This window comes from Camelina sativa, chromosome 20 (assembly GCF_030686135.1).
Source record: "Camelina sativa cultivar CO46 ecotype springtype chromosome 20, ASM3068613v1".
Lineage (NCBI taxonomy): Eukaryota > Viridiplantae > Streptophyta > Magnoliopsida > Brassicales > Brassicaceae > Camelina > Camelina sativa.
The window spans coordinates 25856755-25876011 of record NC_141899.1 but is presented as its reverse complement, the minus strand read 5'-3'; the positions used below and the strand labels follow the sequence as shown (position 1 = coordinate 25876011).

General features: G+C 40.8%; 2 protein-coding genes and 1 long non-coding RNA gene across 3 annotated transcripts; all 3 read right to left on the bottom strand.

Annotated features, from left to right (window-relative positions):
- Positions 1-25: 25 nt before the first annotated feature.
- LOC104771311 (uncharacterized) lies at positions 26-1180 on the bottom strand. The gene is made up of 2 exons (XR_015592692.1): positions 1088-1180; positions 26-716 (listed from the first exon to the last, which is right to left on the bottom strand). It is a non-coding gene; the product is annotated as an uncharacterized LOC104771311 (long non-coding RNA).
- A 75-nt stretch (positions 1181-1255) lies between these two features.
- Positions 1256-1708, bottom strand: LOC147919366 (uncharacterized). Its single transcript, XM_087503944.1, has one exon. The coding sequence runs from the start codon at positions 1706-1708 to the stop codon at positions 1256-1258; it is 453 nt and encodes a 150-aa protein (XP_087360070.1).
- Positions 1709-16217: 14509 nt separating this feature from the next.
- Positions 16218-18067, bottom strand: LOC147919365 (uncharacterized). Its single transcript, XM_087503943.1, has 5 exons — positions 17793-18067; positions 17613-17718; positions 16725-16916; positions 16502-16664; positions 16218-16381 (listed from the first exon to the last, which is right to left on the bottom strand). The coding sequence occupies exons 1-5, from the start codon at positions 18065-18067 to the stop codon at positions 16218-16220; spliced, it is 900 nt and encodes a 299-aa protein (XP_087360069.1).
- Positions 18068-19257: the final 1190 nt, after the last annotated feature.

Below are 19257 nucleotides of genomic sequence, written 5' to 3'. Positions count from 1 at the left end.
TATAATTATAAAAACTTATAAAAAATATTTAAATTTTAAACTTATAAAACTTTTACTAAAATTGGAAATACAAATAATGTCAAAGCAATAGATGTTAGTTGGTGAATGACAAAAGGAAACATGCAAATCTTCTTCAAGTGGAATCAATTTGATTGTATCATCGATCTGCAATTTCCTACAAAAAATGCCGAGGGCGATTACTATCAAGTGAGCTGATGCTTGGAGTGCATCAATGCTTGCAAGTTCACCATCATTTGTCTTCTTGAGCAGATCTTCTACTGCTTTCACTAGCTTTTCTTCTTGTTTACCCCCGAAGATACTAGAATACACTTTCGGTTTGACCTCAAACTTTGATTCTACCCACTCAAATAGAGGATCAATACTCTCTACCTGAATTTCTGCAAAAGACACAACTCAATAAGTGTAATCAAACAAGCATAAGGAAACTCATCAACTAGAGGCAGCCTGAAACACCAGTGAATCCAAAACCTGAAAGTATTCAAAACAGAAACTGCAGTTTCCAAAACCAAAACCTGCAAGAAGAAAAAAACAGAACCTGCAATTTTAAAAACCAAAACCAGAAAGTATTAACTGCAGTTTTCAAAACCAAAACCTGTTGGAACAAAAACAGAACCTGGAGTTTTAAAAATCAAATCCCTGCAGTTTTAAAACCAAAACCTTCGGGCTTTCTTGTAATGTCCATTGAAAGTTTCGTTCTACAAGAAAGAAGGAACGCATCATTTAAGATTACAGTCATGAAAGCAAAGAAGGGAAGAAACATCAAACGAAAGATTATAGTAATAATACACCATGAATCTATTAACAATAGAGGACCATGACATCATTATCGACTAATGATTTTCATTACATCTCTAAAGTGAAAGGGTAGCGAATGAAAGAGCTCTGTAGTACCAAGTTGCTAACATACTACCTGTTTTCTATATGGAAAACTAGGAACTTCATGTGATTCAGGAAATGAAACTAATCCATTTGCTCAAAGATAATATAAGCCAACCAAACTTCTCCTCCCTCATCTTAAAACTCTCACATCAATCCTTAAAACAAATAAGAAGATTCAAAAGCTGACCTTGAGTCCAGGAACATAATCACCACGCTTGTAGTAAGATGGACTCTTCATGGCTCTCCATTCAGCAGTTCCCATTACATCTACACAAATCAATCCAATTCAATTGCACCATTACAAAACCTCCGAAAAAAAAAAATGAAAGCAATTCAATCGCATCAGCAGCTTTAGCTAAGGCCATCTCGACAAAGAACGAACCTGATACTCCCATTCAGCTGCAATGGCCTTAGCGAGAGCCAAAGAACGAAGCTTGAGAGGTCTTTTGTAAGGGGTTTTAAGGGTTCTGTAATCGAGCATCACAGTCCATCCATTCCCATAATCAGCTTCCCTCGTCGTCACTTTCTTGTAAAACCTCTTCCCAACGATCGAACCGGTCATAAAAGACGTCGGCATCGTCACTGAATCCGAGTCATTGTTCCGGCGAGTGTTGGGAGCTTTCACTAAGACGGGTTTCTCATTTTCTTTCTCGAACGTGAACGACGAAGACGAAGAAGATTCTGATGGCTGAGTATCGGAATCGGGTTGACAAGCGGCGGATGTCGTACACAAGAATCGAGTACGAACGGCCAGATTAGAAGAGTTTCTAACCGATTTAAAATCTCTTCCGATTAACATTGCCGCCATTTAATTTCTTCCCTCTCTGGTGACAGAAATGGACTTCTTTCTCACCTTGTAGCTTTTAGTCGGCAAAGATGGTGACCACGAAGCTTTCACCGTTTTGGAGAGAAAGAAGAAAACGATTTCGAAGAGAAGGAGAAATGAAAAATTTTCTTTCTTTGCAAAAAATCTCAACCAATCAGCTTAACCCACATCCTTTAAGAACTGAGGTTAAATCAGTTCTAATTGAAGAAAAAAAAAATGTTCTAAGTCCACTTTTACAATATTTTCTTTTTAAAAATGCCTTAGAACAGCCTCATAGTTGTGCCCGGCCTTACTCTCTCCTTAAGAAAATATATCTAATTTTTGTCCAAAAAAGAATAAATATATATATAGTAAAAGGCTTCACAAATACAGGATACCATACATTAATCCAACCAACATTAATCGGGTCATCACATATCAAGATCTATTGTTATTGGGTCATGTGACTAAGAGGGGTATTCAACTTGTTTATTTTAGGATTTGATAGGATTCTTAAAATAACTTGTTATTCAATTGATGATTTTTAAAAATCTTCTAAAATCCTATGTTATTCAGTTTAGAATCTATGTAAAATCATTTAAAATCATTTATAATCTATTGTTATTCAATATATGATTTACAAAACTTACTTAAAATCTATTATTATTCAAAATATCACAACTTTTTTTAAAAAGCTACTTTGAATGATTCTACAAGACTTTTGTTTGTTTTTTTAGTTGAAAAATATGAGTAACAAATCATACCTAGAATTTCGTAGGATTTCATATAAAAAACTGTCAATACAACAGAACAGAGATAAACTCCTTGATCGATCCGACAACTCTAATCACCGAGATAAACTAGTTCAATATAATTTGGGTCGCAAATTTTTTTATAGCTTTGTTTACTCCGAAGAACGAGACTTCTTCTGGCTCAACTGGCTCAGCCTCGGTGACGGCTACTGTCTCTTCCACGACCGGTGCGGCGGCTGATTCAGGTGGTGAAACAGAGACGATCGATTCTTCGATTGCTTCAACGGTCTTTGTTCCATCTTCGTCAGCACCAGCGGTTTTCTCGGTTGTCTCGGTTGCTGCTTTTTCTTCAGTTTTGGTCTTTGTCGGTGCTGCCGCCTCTGATGATGGTTTCTCCTCTGCCGCTGGAACCGCATGTTTCTCTTCTTCAACCTTAACCTCAGTCGAGGTCTCTTCATTCTTTTCCTTTGTTTTCTCCTCTGTTTTAGTTTCCTCCTCTGGTTTCTTCTCTTCAGGTTTCTCTTCCTTCACCGGTATCGGGAGAGCAGTGAATTCTCATTTGTTCAAAGCCTCCCTGACAAGCTCCGACTATAAGTTTTCTTATAGTCGAATCTTTGAATCTTTGAATCTTTTGTTTAATCCAAAATTGAAATTGATAATGATCTCTAGCTGGGAATATAGTAATGTGTAATTTCTTCACAAACACCATCAACACTACTATATTCACAAACTTTGTTTAATAGCTTTGTTCAATTTTTTTTGATAAATTTGTTTGATTTTTTATCTTCCATCTACGCTTCTGTAACTTTTTTTTTCTCCGATCTCATAGTAAACTCAGCGTTGGGTTGGGTTAATAGGAACCTGGTAGTGGTAAGTTCATCAATTCATTCGTAGCCCAAATTAACCTGGAACCTCTCTTTGAAGTTATGTCATTCTTCTCCTGCACCTTCACAAACACATATAAGCGATTGTAGAATTTTTTTTTGGTTATAAAATATTTTAAAATCATCCAAAATTTACTAATAAAATCTCATAGAATCTCATAGAATTTCATAGAATCACTTTTTATTTTCCTTTTTCTCTAATAGAAAAACTCTAAAACACAATCAAATCTCCTAAAATCTTTCAAAATTCTAAAATATTAAAATCCTATCAAATCCTAAAATAAACAAGTTGAATACCCCCCTCCCATATTTACTTAGACACTAAAACTATATTAGTTTTGGTTTTGGCCAATGTTTCTGAACTCGACCCCAACCGGAATACCTTCGGCTTCGCGTCACTAGGTCATTGGTTCAACCAGAGCCGACCGTGGATCAAAAAGTAACTACTTCTTTATAAGATAAAATATTAATTTATCATTGCATATACAAGACATTCCTAAATAAAATAAAGGGAAAATAACTAGAATGACTTATATATTGAAATTAATAATTAGAGTAATCTATATTTTTTAAAAATAACTAGAATGTTTTTCGTTTTTTTAATCTCAATAATATCTTTTATAAGCTTTGTTGTAAAAAAGTTAGTACGGAAAACCTCGTAATAAGTTGTTGTTATTTATGGAAAAACCCGAATTTCAAATAAATCTGTAAGAAAAATCTGTGACAGATTTTACGGCAAAGTTATCGTAGATTTGTTTTTTTGCAGATTTGTTCTACAGATTTAATTATGCCACAGTTTTTTTAACAACTCTGCGATAGATTTGTTTTCGCCACAGATTTGTTATTACGTTGTCGCAGATTTATAGGCTGTCGCAGACTTTTTGTCTACCATAGACATATCTTATAGAATTTTATGACGACACCTTCTTTGTCCGACAGATTTGTTTTTGCAAACTTGTTATGGCTTACAGATTTATTTTCTAACCACAGACTTAATGTACATACTTTTTATGTAAAGTAGCTATGGATATATTTACAGTAACTACAAACTTATAATAAGTCTGCAAGTGGTTGCAGAGATGTATCGAGGAAAGATAATTGCTAGATTGACTTGTAATGATCACAATTTTATTCAATGTTACATGAAACGACCGACCTTTTTTTTTATAAAAAATAATAATAAATAATAAATATAATATAATATAATATAATAAACTACAACTAGTGGTCCCATACCCACTAGCCACCTAACCACAAACACATTCAACAATGGAAATAACCAACCAATATTTAATAATAATCCAATAATAAAATATAACCATATTCCAACATAATCAATATCCAAAACAACAGGAAACATAGAATCAGCAACCTAGCAATGTTCTAATGACCCAACTCTAGCAACCTAGCAATGCCAGACAACATAAAACCGAGTCCCTAGAACATCCTCCTCTTCATTGGCTTGATTCCACGATCACACTTTGCCTTTACCTGCACCACAAACACATATTGCAATGCATGAGTATTTTATAAACACTCAGTAAGGCAGTCCTCCCATCTACTGGGCTATACACACAAGCAATAGAGACATCTCTAACCATCAAACAACATTCAACAATCAACAATAACAAACCAGGACTCTGCATCGACCGATACTAACATGCATCGACCGACACTAGGTGGAGGTTGCGTCGACCGACGCAAGATCTGCGTCGACCGATGCAAGGTTAACTTGCATCGACCGATGCAAGATATGCATCGACCGATGCAAGATACGCATCGACCGACGCATGCTTGACATAACACGAAAACACTAGAGTTTACGCACCGTCCTCGCATCTGCATCGATCGACGCACAAAGTGCATCGACCGATGCAATGCCGAGCATCGTTTTCCTCCAAAGCTTCTCGTCGGATCTTTGTTCCTGCAACCACGAAACTCGATCCCAAGCCACAAGAAAGCTTCCCAACGTCCCAAATAACAATCTAACCAGCCTAACAACACATAACAAGCAAATCAGAGAGATCTCTAGCTTAGATAAGCCATGGTCATGCACTTACCTTTGTCACAGAAGAATCTGAACCTTAAACAAACGAGAACAAGCCTCTAGGAAGCTCGTACAACGATCCCAGCTACAGATCTCTACAGGAACGCCTCCAATCTCCCAGAATTCTCAAGAACACTCAGGAACAACTTTTCTCTCTTTCTCTTTTCTCAAAAACGGCCACACAACCACGAATGAGACAAAAGCTCGCATCTAAGGGTTTTCCTTAACCCAAAACGCATCGTTTGACTTAAGTCAAAACGCACATAATTGAACATGCATCGACCGATGCACCATCTGCATCGACCGATACAACTCCCAAACCGGGATTCCGGTTCACAGATGTTACAATTCTCCCCCACCAAACTAGATTCGTCCTCGAATCTCGAACAACCATCAGCCAAGGACTCTCGTGCAACCGTCTCCAAGGCCCGCACTCCTCCGACTGATCCACAGAAGGTCACCTCTAGGCGATAGACTCACGCTCCAGGCGTCATTTGCTCTCGACTTTTGGACTTTCCTTTACTCATAGGCCTAAACCTTGAGTTTTTATTGGCTCCTCATCAGACCTAAGTCTGCATGCCATAATGTTGGCTCCTCATCGGGCCTAGACCCGCATGCCATAATATATAAGGAAAATCCAACTCGTCTCTCGGGTTGCCACCCTACAGCGCGCCCCCGGATCGTCATCCGAAGTCGATATACCAACCATATTCCCAAGTCACAAAGTCTCTGTATATGGCAGTACTAGGAGAACCTAAGTTCCCCAAGAGTCGCGAGCAAACGATTCTGAACACGTCTGAGTCCTATCCCTATCCAGGTTTCCTTCTCGTGGCTCGCGTAAAACATCTCAATATCCTACCAACCACATATCCCCTCACTGGAATACCACATGACCAGACAAGTATCATATACATGCCACAAAGGTCGCCACAAAGGCCGCCACAAAGGCCAGACAAATGTCCTAAAGAGGACCGCCACCAAGGCCAAACAAATGTCCTAAAGAGGACCGCCACTAAGGCCAAACAAATGTCCTAAAGAGGACCGCCACCAAGGCCAAACAAATGTCCTAAAGAGGACCGCCACCAAGGCCAAACAAATGTCCTAAAGAGGACCGTCACAAAGACACTCTGGCTAAAAAGCCCGTCACAAAGACCATCTGTCCCGAAGGACCGTCACAAAGACCATATGTCCCGAAGGACCGTCACAAAGACCATCTGTCCCGAAGGACCATCACAAAGACACTCTGGCTAAACAGCCCGCCACAAAGGCCAAACAAATGTTCTAAAGAGGACCGCCACCAAGGCCAAACAAATGACCTAAAGAGGACCGCCACCAAGGCCAAACAAATGTCCTAAAGAGGACCGCCACCAAGGCCAAACAAATGTCCTAAAGAGGACCGTCACAAAGACACTCTGGCTAAAAAGCCCGTCACAAAGACAACACAATGTCTAAAAAGACTGCCACACACGGCACACTGACTCAAAAGTCCGCTACTAAGACCACACACAAGCCCCTCCAAGGCTCTCTACCGCTAAAATGGACAAATTCCAACTCCCGTAAAAGTTTCAATATTTAGCACTTTCCATTTTTGGAAACTTTCCACTTTTGGAAACTTCTATTTCAGGAAACTTTCCTCCAAAACCCCGCCTCACGGAAACTTTGTACCCCGAACACCACCTCATCTTGTTACTGAGTCGCACAACCAACCACCCCAAGCGACCGAGTAACAAGAGAGATGGGCTGGAATACTCCATTCCCACTCCAGCCACGGATTACAGTTGGGACCAGGCTAAACAAGCTCAAGTCGCAGCTTGCTTCTCATACCACTTCTTGAACCTTGCCTTCATCTTTGCCTCAGGCTCCCAAGTCTGCTCCTCAACACCATCACAGTCCCACAAGACTCTCATCAAAGGAATCTTCTTCTTCCAAAGTTCCTTGATCCTCCCCTCGAGAACCCTCACTGGTCTCGCCTCCAAAGTCATGTTAGGCTGAAGATCCTCAGGAATCTTAGCCAACACCTGCTCACCCTCACGGAGACACTTCCGCAACATAGACACATGGAAAACCTTATGGAATGCACGCATCACTTCAGGTAACTCCAATCTATATGCTACTGGTCCAACCCGCTCAATCACTCTGAATGGACCCATATACCTCGGACTCAACTTAGTCTCTGACAATGACCTGTTCGGACCCTGCAACATGGCCATCTTGAAGTACACTCTGTCTCCTACCTGAAACTCAAGATCTCTCCTCCTCTTATCAGCATAACTCCTCTGCCTATCCTGAGTCTCCTTCATGTTCAGCTTGAGAATTCGAATCTTCTCTGAGGTCTCCTGAACAAAACTAGCACCAAACATGCTCCTCTCCCCCACCTGAGTCCAGCATAATGGTGTACGACATGGTCTCCCATACAAAGCCTCATAAGGAGCCATCTTAATACTCGCCTGATAACTGTTGTTGTAAGCAAACTCTACCAGGTTCAGGTGATCTGCCCAATGGCCACCCCAATCCAACACACACATCCTCAGCAAATCCTCCAGCGTCTGGATCGTCCTCTCAGACTGTCCATCTGTCTAGGGATGATAAGCTGTACTCATATGCACCTTAGTGCCCATCTCTGCCTGAAATGCCTTCCAGAACACCGAAGTGAACTTAGAATCCCTGTCAGACACAATGCTCGCTGGCACCCCATGCAATCTGACTATCTCTCTCACATACTTCTTAGCCAAGACCGCTGCTCCATCAGTCTTCTTAATGGCCAGAAAATTTGCTGACTTAGTCAACCGGTCCACAATGACCCAAATAGCATCAAAGGTCCGTGACACTAGCAATCCTACCACAAAATCCATGGTGATCATATCCCACTTCCACTCAGGAATGGGTAAACTTTTCAGTAAACCGCCAGGAACCTGATGCTCGGCCTTCACTAGCTGGCACACATCACACCTCGAAACCCAACTAGCCACGTCCTTCTTCATCCCGACCCAATGATAGTACCTCTTGAGGTCACGGTACATCTTAGTCGCTCCTGGATGAATGGACAACTTGCTCGCATGAGCCTCTTTCAGAATCTCCTGCCTCAACTCCTCATCCTTGGGCACACAAACCCGACCGTGCACCAAGATAGTACTATTATCTGAGACCTGATACTCTGAATCCACATCCTTAGAGGCATTCACCAGCCCCAATTCCTTCTCCTGACCCAACCGCACCCTACTTAGAAGATCTGCTCTATCTACTGCTTCCAAGCCCAACGGTTCCTGTGAAACAGCACATAAGCTCAAAGCACTGATCTCCCCAATCAGAGACTCCATCTCCTGCTCCTGAGCCAAAGCCACCCTCTTCCGACTCAGAGCATCTGCAACCGTGTTAGCCTTACCAGGATGATAGGCTATCTCCAAATCATAATCCGCCACAAGCTTCATCAACCGCCTCTGTCTCAAATTCAACTCAGGCTGAGTGAATATATACTTGAGGCTCTTATGATCTGTGAACACCTGTACTTTTGCACCATAAAGATAAGATCTCCAAATCTTCAGGGCAAAAACTACAGCACCCATCTCCAAATCATGAGTAGGATAGTTGCCTTCATGCACCCGCAACTGCCGCGAAGCATAGGCAATCATCTTCCCATGCTGCATCAGAACACACCCCAAACCAACTCTAGATGCATCTGTATAAACCACATAGGGTTCTCCCTGCTCAGGCAAAGGCAACACTGGCGCAGTAGTCAACATCTCCTTCAGGCTTGCAAAGCCTTCCTCACACTCTTCTGACCAGACAAAAGGAACATCCTTCCCTGCACAAATCTCCTGTAGTAACCTGCCAATCCAAGAAAACTCCTGATCTCTGTGGCATTCTGCGGTCTAGGCCAATCCCTGATAGCCTGAATCTTCTCTGGATCTACTGAAACCCCCTCAGCAGAAACAATGTGACCTAGGAAGCCCATCATGCTGCCAAAAACTGCACTTCCTCAACTTAGCAAACAACTTCTGCTCCCGCAGCTTCTCCATAACTGCCCTCAAATGCACTGCATGCTCTTCAGAACTCTTAGAATAAACCAGGATATCGTCGATGAAAATGATGACAGACACATCCAGAAACTCCTGAAACACACTGTTCATCAATCTCATAAACGCTGCTGGCGCGTTAGTCAACCCGAAAGGCATAACCACAAACTCATAGTGCCCATACCTCGTCCTAAAAGCAGTCTTCCTCACATCTGCCTCATCTATAGGTATCTGATGATAACCTGACGCCAGATCTACCTTAGAGAACCAAGTAGCACCCCTCAACTGATTCAACAACTCATCGATCCTAGGAAGGGGGTACTTGTTCTTCACAGTGACCCGGTTCAAACCCCGATAATCTATACACAACCTGAAACTCCCATCCTTCTTCTTCACAAACAACACCAGCGCTCCCCACGGTGATACACTAGGACGGATGAATCCCTTACTCAACAAATTCTCTAGCTGCTTCTTCAGCTCTGCCATCTCTGCTGGAGCCATTCTGTAAGGAGCCTTGGATAACGGTGTCGTCCCCGGTTCCAGTTCAATGGTAAAAGGATCCGACCAAGATGGTGGTAATCCCTGCAAAGACTGAAACACATACTCAAACTCCTCCACTACTGGAATACCGCTAACCGTAGACTTCCCCACTGACTCTGGCATAGATATAGTAACCAGATAAGCCTCACGGCCCTTCTCGATCATCTTCCCAGCCTGAATGGCTAAGATCACGAGACTCCTCGAAGTCGGTCTAATACCCTGAAAAACCAACTTCCCTCCTGAACGCTCAAACTCCACTCTATCCCGATAGCAATCCATCCCGAGAATAACATCATATAGCTCCACTGGACTGATAAGCAAATCCGCTGGCCACGACTCTCCTGCGATCTGAATATCAATTCCTCTAGCCCGTCCAATCACTCTCAGGAACTCACCTCCCACAACCCTGACAACTCCTGCACGCTCTCCAGGATCCCCGCTGATCCCCGCACACTCTGCACACTCCGGAGTAATGAAGCTATGAGAAGCTCCAGAATCAGACATAACATGGGACTTAAACCCGCCCACCAATAAGGTCCCTACACAAACCTCATGTGTTGAGAACCTAACACTTTATCACAGGAAAACATAAAATCTGACCGTACTAAATTCACAATCCGTGCACTGGTTCCACCAGTCTCTACTGTCGTGTAAGCACGTGGCGTCTGCTCAATCCGTGCCACCTGCTGACCTCCAGGCTGCACCTGCTGCAACGCTGCCACTGCTGCCGGCTGCAACTTAGGACAAAAAGCCCTGATGTGCCCTGTCTCCCTACAATGATAACATACCCGAGGTCCTGTCGTCGGTACACTCCTCTTGGGACAACTAGCAACCCTGATGATCCTTGCTCCCACAACCGAAGCAACCCGCACCACTCGGTTTCTGCGTAGCCTCCCACTTCCTCTTGGTTCCCTGAGCATGCCTACCGCCCCTGCTAGAACCACCCTGCTGCTGAGCCTTACTAGGCTGAACTGCTGGAGCTATCGCCACTGACTGTGCCCGGATATCCTCCTCAATCTCTGCTGCAGTCTCAACCAGCTCTGCACGCGTAGCATAACTCCGCCCTCTACAGTGAACTCTCAACTCATCACGTAGAGGCCTCAAAAACCTCCTGATCTGAGCCTCCTCAGACTCCAAAGCCCGACCCCCATAACGAAGAAGTCGACTGAAATCCAAGTCCAGCTCCCGCACTGATCGTGTCCCCTGAACCAACTGAAGGAACTGCACCTCCAACCGATCCAATGCCTCTTTAGGAAAATACTTGCGGTTGAACTCCAAGACGAAGTCAGCCCAAGTCATCTCCCGCTGCACTCTCCTAGCAGCCACTGATCTCCACCACAACTCAGCATCACCACTCAAATAGTAGACCCCTATGTCCACCCAAAACTCCTCAGGACATCTCAGAATATGGAAGTTACATTCCACACTCATCCTCCACGCATCCGCAACAGTAGGATCTGTACCACCCGAAAACCTCTCAGTGAACCCATCCTTCATCTCCTTGAGCATAGACAAATAATGTCTATGTGTTCCCACATCCGCAACCACTGGCTGCCGCTCCTCCGCCACCACTGGTAGCACTACCTGAGCCTGAGCCGGTACCACTGGTGGTAACCGCTCTAACACCTGTGCTAGCATAGCCGCAAAGTTAGTACCAGGTACTCCACCCGTTCGGACTCCCACACCCGGAACCCGAGCATCACCGGCCAATGGAGCATCAACACCGCCCCCTCCTGCCACACTCACAGAATCCCTCGGAACACCCTGCGACTCGCCAACACCCTCAGCTGTCACACTCTGGTCCTCGGTCTCACTAACCACTGGGACTCTGCCCCTACCACGACCACGTCCGCGTCCACGACCACGTCCGCGTCCACGACCTTGACCAGCCACAGCATCCTCTCTAACCATCTGCACTACCATAAACAGAAGGCTAAGCAAACAATTTCTATTATAACACAGAAACATAAACTCACCGTGGAATCACACACTCGGCTCGAAGAGGATGTTCTAGGAATCCATGCCACACGCAATTGACTAACTCACATAATCAATCAAGACATGCAATCCCAAACATCTACAACAGAAACCTAGTGAACCCAAACCTAGAACCGTAAGGGCTCTGATACCAAAATAAAACGACGGACCTTTTTCTTTTAAAAAAAAAAATAATAAATAATAAATATGATATAATATAATAAAATAAACTACAACTAGTGGTCCCATACCCACTAACCACCTAACCACAAACACATTCAACAGCGGAAATAACCAACCAATATTTAATAATAATCCAATAATAAAATATAACCATATTCCAACATAATCAATATCCAAAACAATAGGAATCATAGAATCAGCAACCTAGCAATGTTCTAATGACCCAACTCTAGCAACCTAGCAATGCCAGACAACATAAAACGGAGTCCCTAGAACATCCTCCTCTTCATTGCCTTGTTTCCACGATCACACTTTGCCTTTACCTGCACCACAAACACATATTGCAATGCATGAGTATTTTATAAACACTCAGTAAGGCAATCCTCCCATCTACTGGGCTATACACACAAGCAATAGAGACATCTCTAACCATCAAACAACATTCAACAATCAACAATAACAAACCAGGACTCTGCATCGACCGATACCAACATGCATCGACCGACACGAGGTGGAGGTTGCGTCAACCGACGCAAGATCTGCGTCGACCGATGCAAGGTTAACTTGCATCGACCGATGCAAGATATGCATCGACCGACGCATGCTCGACATAACACGAAAACCCTAGAGTTTACGCGCCGTCCTCGCATCTGCATCGACCGACGCACAAAGTGCATCGACCGATGCAATGCCGAGCATCGTTTTCCTCCGAAGCTTCTCGCCGGATCTTCGTTCTTGCAACCACGAAACTCGATCCCAAGCCACAAGAAAGCTTCCCAACGTCCCAAATAACAATCTAACCAGCCAATACATAACAAGCAAATCAGAGAGATCTCTAGCTTAGATAAGCCATGGTCATGCACTTACCTTTGCCATAGAAGAATCTGAACCTTAAAAAAACAAGAACAAGCCTCTAGGAAGCTCCTACAACGATCCCAGCTACAGATCTCTACAGGAACGCCTCCAATCTCCCAGAATTCTAAAGAACACTCAGGAACAACTTTTCTCTCTTTCTCTTTACTCAAAAACGGCCACACAACCACGAATGAGACAAAAACTCGCATCTAAGGGTTTTCCTTAACCCAAAATGCAGCGTTTGACTTAAGTCAAAACGCACAGAATTGAACATGCATCGACCGATGCACCATCTGCATCGACCGATGCAACTCCCAAACCGGGATTCCGGTTCACGGATGTTACATTACACAAGACTTATTTTGGTCACAGACTTGTTTTTATTGACTGCTGATTTGTTTGGTATAAGTGATTGCCGACTTCTTCCTGACTAAACTAACTTTTTAGTGGTGGCAGACTTAATCTTACAGACTTGTTCAAATCTTTTGTTTACAGATTTTTTGTTACAGATTTATATTCAGAAAATAGTGGTGGCAGATTTGTTAATACAGATTTATTTATGGTTATGTCACAGATTTATTGCCCAATATCAAGATTAACGAATCTGAGCAGTCTAATTTAGGTTTTGACCCTTTCCTCATTTTCATTGAAATTAGTCGATTTCTACCTCCTCTCTTTCTCGCTTCTTCTCTATCTTCTTTTACTCAACTCCTGATTTCTCTTTCAATTCATCTTCTAATCATTCTAATGATCAACTCTTCAAACTTCTCTTCGAATTCATCTTCTTAATCATCTACTCTTTGAAGATGAAGAAGATTATTCTTGTATGTGGAAAATGGATGTTTGACAGAGGAAGATGGTTGTTTGCTGTTGACAGCAAGAGAGGATCTCGAATGTTATCAGCTGATGCTAACATGCTTTATGAAGATTTCATTGAAATTGTCTATGAAGATTATGCTTTGGATAGGAGATGTTCTGATGTTGAATTGAGCTACATGTTTCCTAAGAAGATTATGCAGAAATTACCTCAAGATACACTGCCTCCAGTGTATATTGTGAATTGTAGACAATTTCAAAGTTTTTTGGAGCAATCGAAATCAGATCTGGTTCGACTTTTTGTGGAAGTGAAAGACAAAGCATCAACTCATTTCAAACAGAAATTTTAGGGCGATTTTGTTGGTTGCAGTAGAAAAGCTGAAAGGGATGAAGAAGATTTGAAGAAGTCAGATGAAGATGACGATGAAGACGACGATGGATCCAGAATCGATTATTGTGATGATTCTGATGGAACAGATTCTGGTGACGAAATTTTTTGCAACACATTTGTAAGAAAAAGCTCCTATAATGATAGGCTCATCAACATTTGTAAGTGAAGGAACTCAAATAAATGAAAAAGCTCCTGTTATGAGAGGTTCATCAACATTTGTAAGTGAAGGAACTCAAATCGATGAATATTCAAAGTTAGAAATGGCTTCTGTGGATGTAGCGGTGGGTCAATGTTATGAGACAAAAGAGCATCTTGAGACAAGATTGAAGATTCTTTTTGTGGTACGGAAATTTGATTTCAATGTATACAAATCAAGTCTAATCCTATTAATTGTCAAGTGTTGGATGTAAGGATGTACTTAGAAAGTAAGAGCTACACCAATTGGAGATTATCCAAAATTTCATGTCTGAAAGTATGTAAGTGGACATACATGTTCAGTTACAGATTGTTCTACGAGATCCCGACAAGAAACTCATGAGATACTTGGAGTGTTATACAAGGATTTTGTTGGAGGAGTTGGACCAACCGTATTACCAATGCATGTTGCTGAGGCTTTGAGGAAACGATTTCAAATTAAGGTTATGTCTGTAACCACAGATTTATTTGTTATGTATAAGTATTCCTCGCAGATTTGTTTGCTATATCTGAGTATTAATCGCATATTTGTTTGCTATATCTGAGTATCCATCGCAGATTTGTTGGTTATCTATGAGTATTCATCGCATTTTTTTGCTATATCTAAGTTTTCATCGCAGATTTGTTTGCTATATATGAGTATTAATGCAGACTCTTTTATGTTGTTGTGTTGTAGATTGAATATTGGAAGGCCTATAGGACAGTAAGACATGCTAGAATTCTACTCAGAGGCACTCCTGAAAGTGGATATGAATTACTTCTTGCATACTTATACATGATAAAGAGAGCAAATATTGGAACATATACATCACTTGAAGTTGATGACGCTCAGAGATTCAAGTATTTGTTTCTAGCATTTAATGCAAGCATCAATGGATTTCTATACATGCGGAAAGTGGTGGTTGTTGATGGTACATTTTTGCAAGGAAAATACAAAGGGACACTTACTGCCACAACTCAAGATGGTAATTTTCATATTGCTTTTGTAGTGGTTGATACTGAAAATGATGAATCGTGGGAATGGTTTTTCAAACAACTCAGTTGTGTGATTCCTGGTGATGAAATCATTGCAATTATTTCTGATAGGCACCAATCAATTGCAAAGATTATGTCGATGGTATATCCGAAGTCTAGTCGTGGGATATGCACATATTATTTGTATAAGAATATATTGGTCCGTTTTAGAGGTCGAGAGGCGTTTGGTTTAGTGAAGAAGACAGCAAATGCTTATAGACTTGTTGATTTTCAAGTCATATTTGATCAGATCCAACAGTTACATCCTCAACGTCATAGTTATCTCCAAAGAGTTGATGCACGCCTGTGAACACGTGTGCATTTTCCTGGAGATAGATATAATCTTCTTACAAGCAACATTGCTGAATCCATGAATAATGTTCTATTTAAAGTTAGGAGTTTGCCTATCGTCCAACTGTTGGAAGTTGTGAGAGCCATGATGACAAGATGGTTTTCAGAAAGAAGGACTGATGCCATGAAATTTCCAACTTCGCTTACCCGTGGTTTGTGACCTTATGTTGCATTTTGTATTGTTGTACTATACATATGTAGTATGTTGTATTTTGTATGGTTGTACTAAAATAAGTCTGCAGTGTAAGCAAATCCAAGCAAAATAAGTCTGCAGTGTAAAAAATCTAAGCAAAATAAGTCTGCAGTTTATACAAATCCGAGGAAAAAGTCTGCAGTCTAAACAACTCCGTGAAAAATAAGTCTGCAGTCTAAACAAATCCGTGGAAAACAAGTCTGCAGTCTAAACAAATCCGAGAAAAATAAGTCTGCAGTGTAAACAAATCCTAGAAAAATAAGCCTGCAGTCTAAAGAAATCCTAGAAAAATAAGTCTGCATTATAAGGATTGATCTTTGAGGTATGGGACCTCTATCTCTACATGACGAGACAATGGGTTAAACATTGCAGGTCTTGATTTTGGAACATCATCAAAAAGCTCAGCTGCTAGCCTCTCCTGCAAGACCTGGATGTTACTATCATTAAGGCCATCAACTTTCCATCCTAAGGCAAGACACTCAATGTACTTTAGAGTGTATACAGCACAATCTCATGGATCCTCATTTATAGGAACATTGTTTATGAAACTGTAAATTTCGTATTGAGCATTGCTCTTCTTGAGACCTGGATTATGAAGTAACATGACATTCAACAACGCAGGCGGCATTTTCCCCAAATCTTCACAAGCCTTAATGATATCTTTGTCTTCGGCATATGAAGGGATGCTGTCATATACGTAGATCTTCCTCTTCGGGAAGTTAATGTCTAGAGAAACCCAATGGTTATTCTTAACATTGAGACATGCGTACAAGTTAGCTTATATCTATGCCCATCTCTTCTTTGTTGCCGAGCCAGTAGGATCCTCCCCATTATAATGCTTCATATACGATTCATTAAACAAGAACGTCTTTGGCTTGTAAAAGTTGTAATCTGTAAGCAACATGCTAAGAAACCATTGATCCAGAAAGCCTACCCTAGGTAGGAAAGGTGATGAATTATGCATAGAGCTAATGCGAAACATGGTCATTGCATCCATATGCTGGAAAAACAAAGAAAACATTAATCTGTGAGAACTCAAACAAAGACCAAAACAAATTTGTAGTAACACGTAAACAAGTCTGTAGTCAAACCAAAACAAATATGTGGAAACACCTAAACAAGTTTATGGTCAAACTCAAATCTGTAGTAACACCTAAACAAGTCTGTACTTAAACCAAAGCAATTGCGAGAAAAACCTAAACAAATATGTTGTAACACCTAAACAAGTTTGTAGTAACACCTAAAAAAATCTGTTGTAACACTAAAAAAAGTCTGTAGTCAAACCAAACAAATATGTGGAAACATCTAAACAAGTCTATAGTAACACCTAAACAAGTCTGTAGTCAAACCAAAACAAATCTGTAGTAAAACATAAACAGGTCTGTAGTCAAACCAAAACAAATCTGTGGAAACACCTAAACAAGTCTGTGGTCAAACCAAAACAAATCTATAATAACACCTAAACAAGTATGTCGTCAAACCAAAGCAATTGCGAGAAAAATCTAAACAAATTTGTTGTAACACCTAAACAAGTATGTAGTCACTAAAAAAGATCTATTGTAATACTAAAAAAATATGTAGTCAAACCAAAACAAATCTGTGGAAACACCTAAACAAGTATGTAATAACACCTAAACAAGTCTGTAGTAACACCTAAACAAGTATGTAGTCAAACCACAAAATTGTGAGAACTTACCGAATCAGACAACCATCCAAAATGTTCATCAGTCCATTGATCCCTAGGAGTAATAGTCATCTTGTAGAACTGCACATTCAAATTGAAGCTTCTGAGAGGTTGTGACCTTTGAAGAAAAGTACATGATCAAAATAAAATTTAAAAGCCATGTTGATTATCAAATAGAAATGCAAAACATACTCATCGTCATCGATGAAGTCCAACAGTCTGCGCAATTTTCTTTCTTCAAAAATCTCCATAGGATCGTAGTCGTGTGTTGAAGTAACAACACCTGGGATGATGTGTTTGACAGTTGAGTTTGCAATGTATGGTAACTTCTGAGAACAAGCTAACTGTGGAACTCGTTTCGGCACTGGTGTGATGTCATCCTTGAGTTTCTGCTGCAAGATACTCAATGCATTTCCAATTGATCTACTAGCAGTGTCATTCGTATCTTGTTCAGAACTTGATGCCATTTTATTGACGTCTCTATAACATTTGTCAGTTATATCTTCAAGATCACTTCCTAATCCACTGCATGGTGTTTTAGCCTTCTGATGCTTTCTCTCATTATGCTTTTCTTTCTTCACAACAACTTTCGTTTTTTTTTTCTTTCTTACTCGCAGCAACATTCTTAACAACTTGTTTAATAATAAACTCATCTTGTGATGTTCCCTTCTTCTCCACTATCATCCACGACTGCAAATTTGTAAAACTGACACATTAAATTTACGGTGAAGGAAATATAACTTTGAAGCTGACAATATAAATATATAATAACTAACCGGTGTTTTACTATTCGCTTCATCATATTTCTCTGCTTCATCCTGCACTATTTGCTATTGCAGTTGTTTGATATCTCCCACCAGTGTACTTATCTGGGTTTTAAATGTCCCATTTACTAAATGGATCTTTGCATCAAGCGTATCAACTTTCTTTTCCATTGTATCCATGGTATTTTTCATTTGTTCCATCATCGTTAAAAATCCAACCACGGCTTTCTTGGTTTCTCCATATTCCAGTACACATTTTTCAACAAATGTCAGAATATAACTTCAACAACACATTTTAAATCAGAGATAAAACAGCCACTAACCTCTGAATGTTGCTCATTTCTATCAATCCTCTTATTTTTGGAAATCAGACCTCCATCATGCATTTGACGTTTGTTGCTTCTCTTTTTCTTGTTTTGTTCAGATTTCTATACAAATCTGTAGCTTTTTTTTTTGGCAAAATAACTTTGTATTCACAAAGATTAGGGTACATTGTTCCATGATATTACAAACTTTGATTTTGCTATTCTAGCACTTTTAGCTAGACTATCAGCTACAACATTTAAGCTATGAGGTATCTTGACGAAAGCTATCCCTTCATAGGATTTGGCAATGTTTTTAATGTCCTGCACTTGAGTAGCTATAGGAGAATGCTCACTTTGATAATGATGCTGATGATTAATGGAGAGCTGGCCTATCTTTTTGTATAGAACCTCTGCATCTCCACAAAACTCAACATTGCTGTAACCTAATTGGTTAACATGAAGAACCGCCAATCTTAGAGCTTCAACTTCTACTTCAATTGGTGTATTCATAGGAGTAATGGATGTCATACCTCAGAGTATAAACCGCACATTTTTGTTATATAAGACCCATCCAATTCCAGCACATTC

Excerpts from the sequence above, each read along its gene's own strand:
- LOC147919366 (XM_087503944.1), bottom strand. The coding sequence starts at position 1,708 with ATGGCGGCAATGTTAATCGGAAGAGATTTTAAATCGGTTAGAAACTCT.
- LOC147919365 (XM_087503943.1), bottom strand. The coding sequence starts at position 18,067 with ATGGCATCAAGTTCTGAACAAGATACGAATGACACTGCTAGTAGATCA. Across the intron at positions 16,917-17,612 it reads TTGGATGGTTGTCTGATTCG|CATATGGATGCAATGACCAT; the intron begins GTAAGTTCTCAC and ends TTGTTTTTCCAG. Across the intron at positions 16,382-16,501 it reads CATGTTACTTCATAATCCAG|GATGGAAAGTTGATGGCCTT; the intron begins GTCTCAAGAAGA and ends GTCTTGCCTTAG.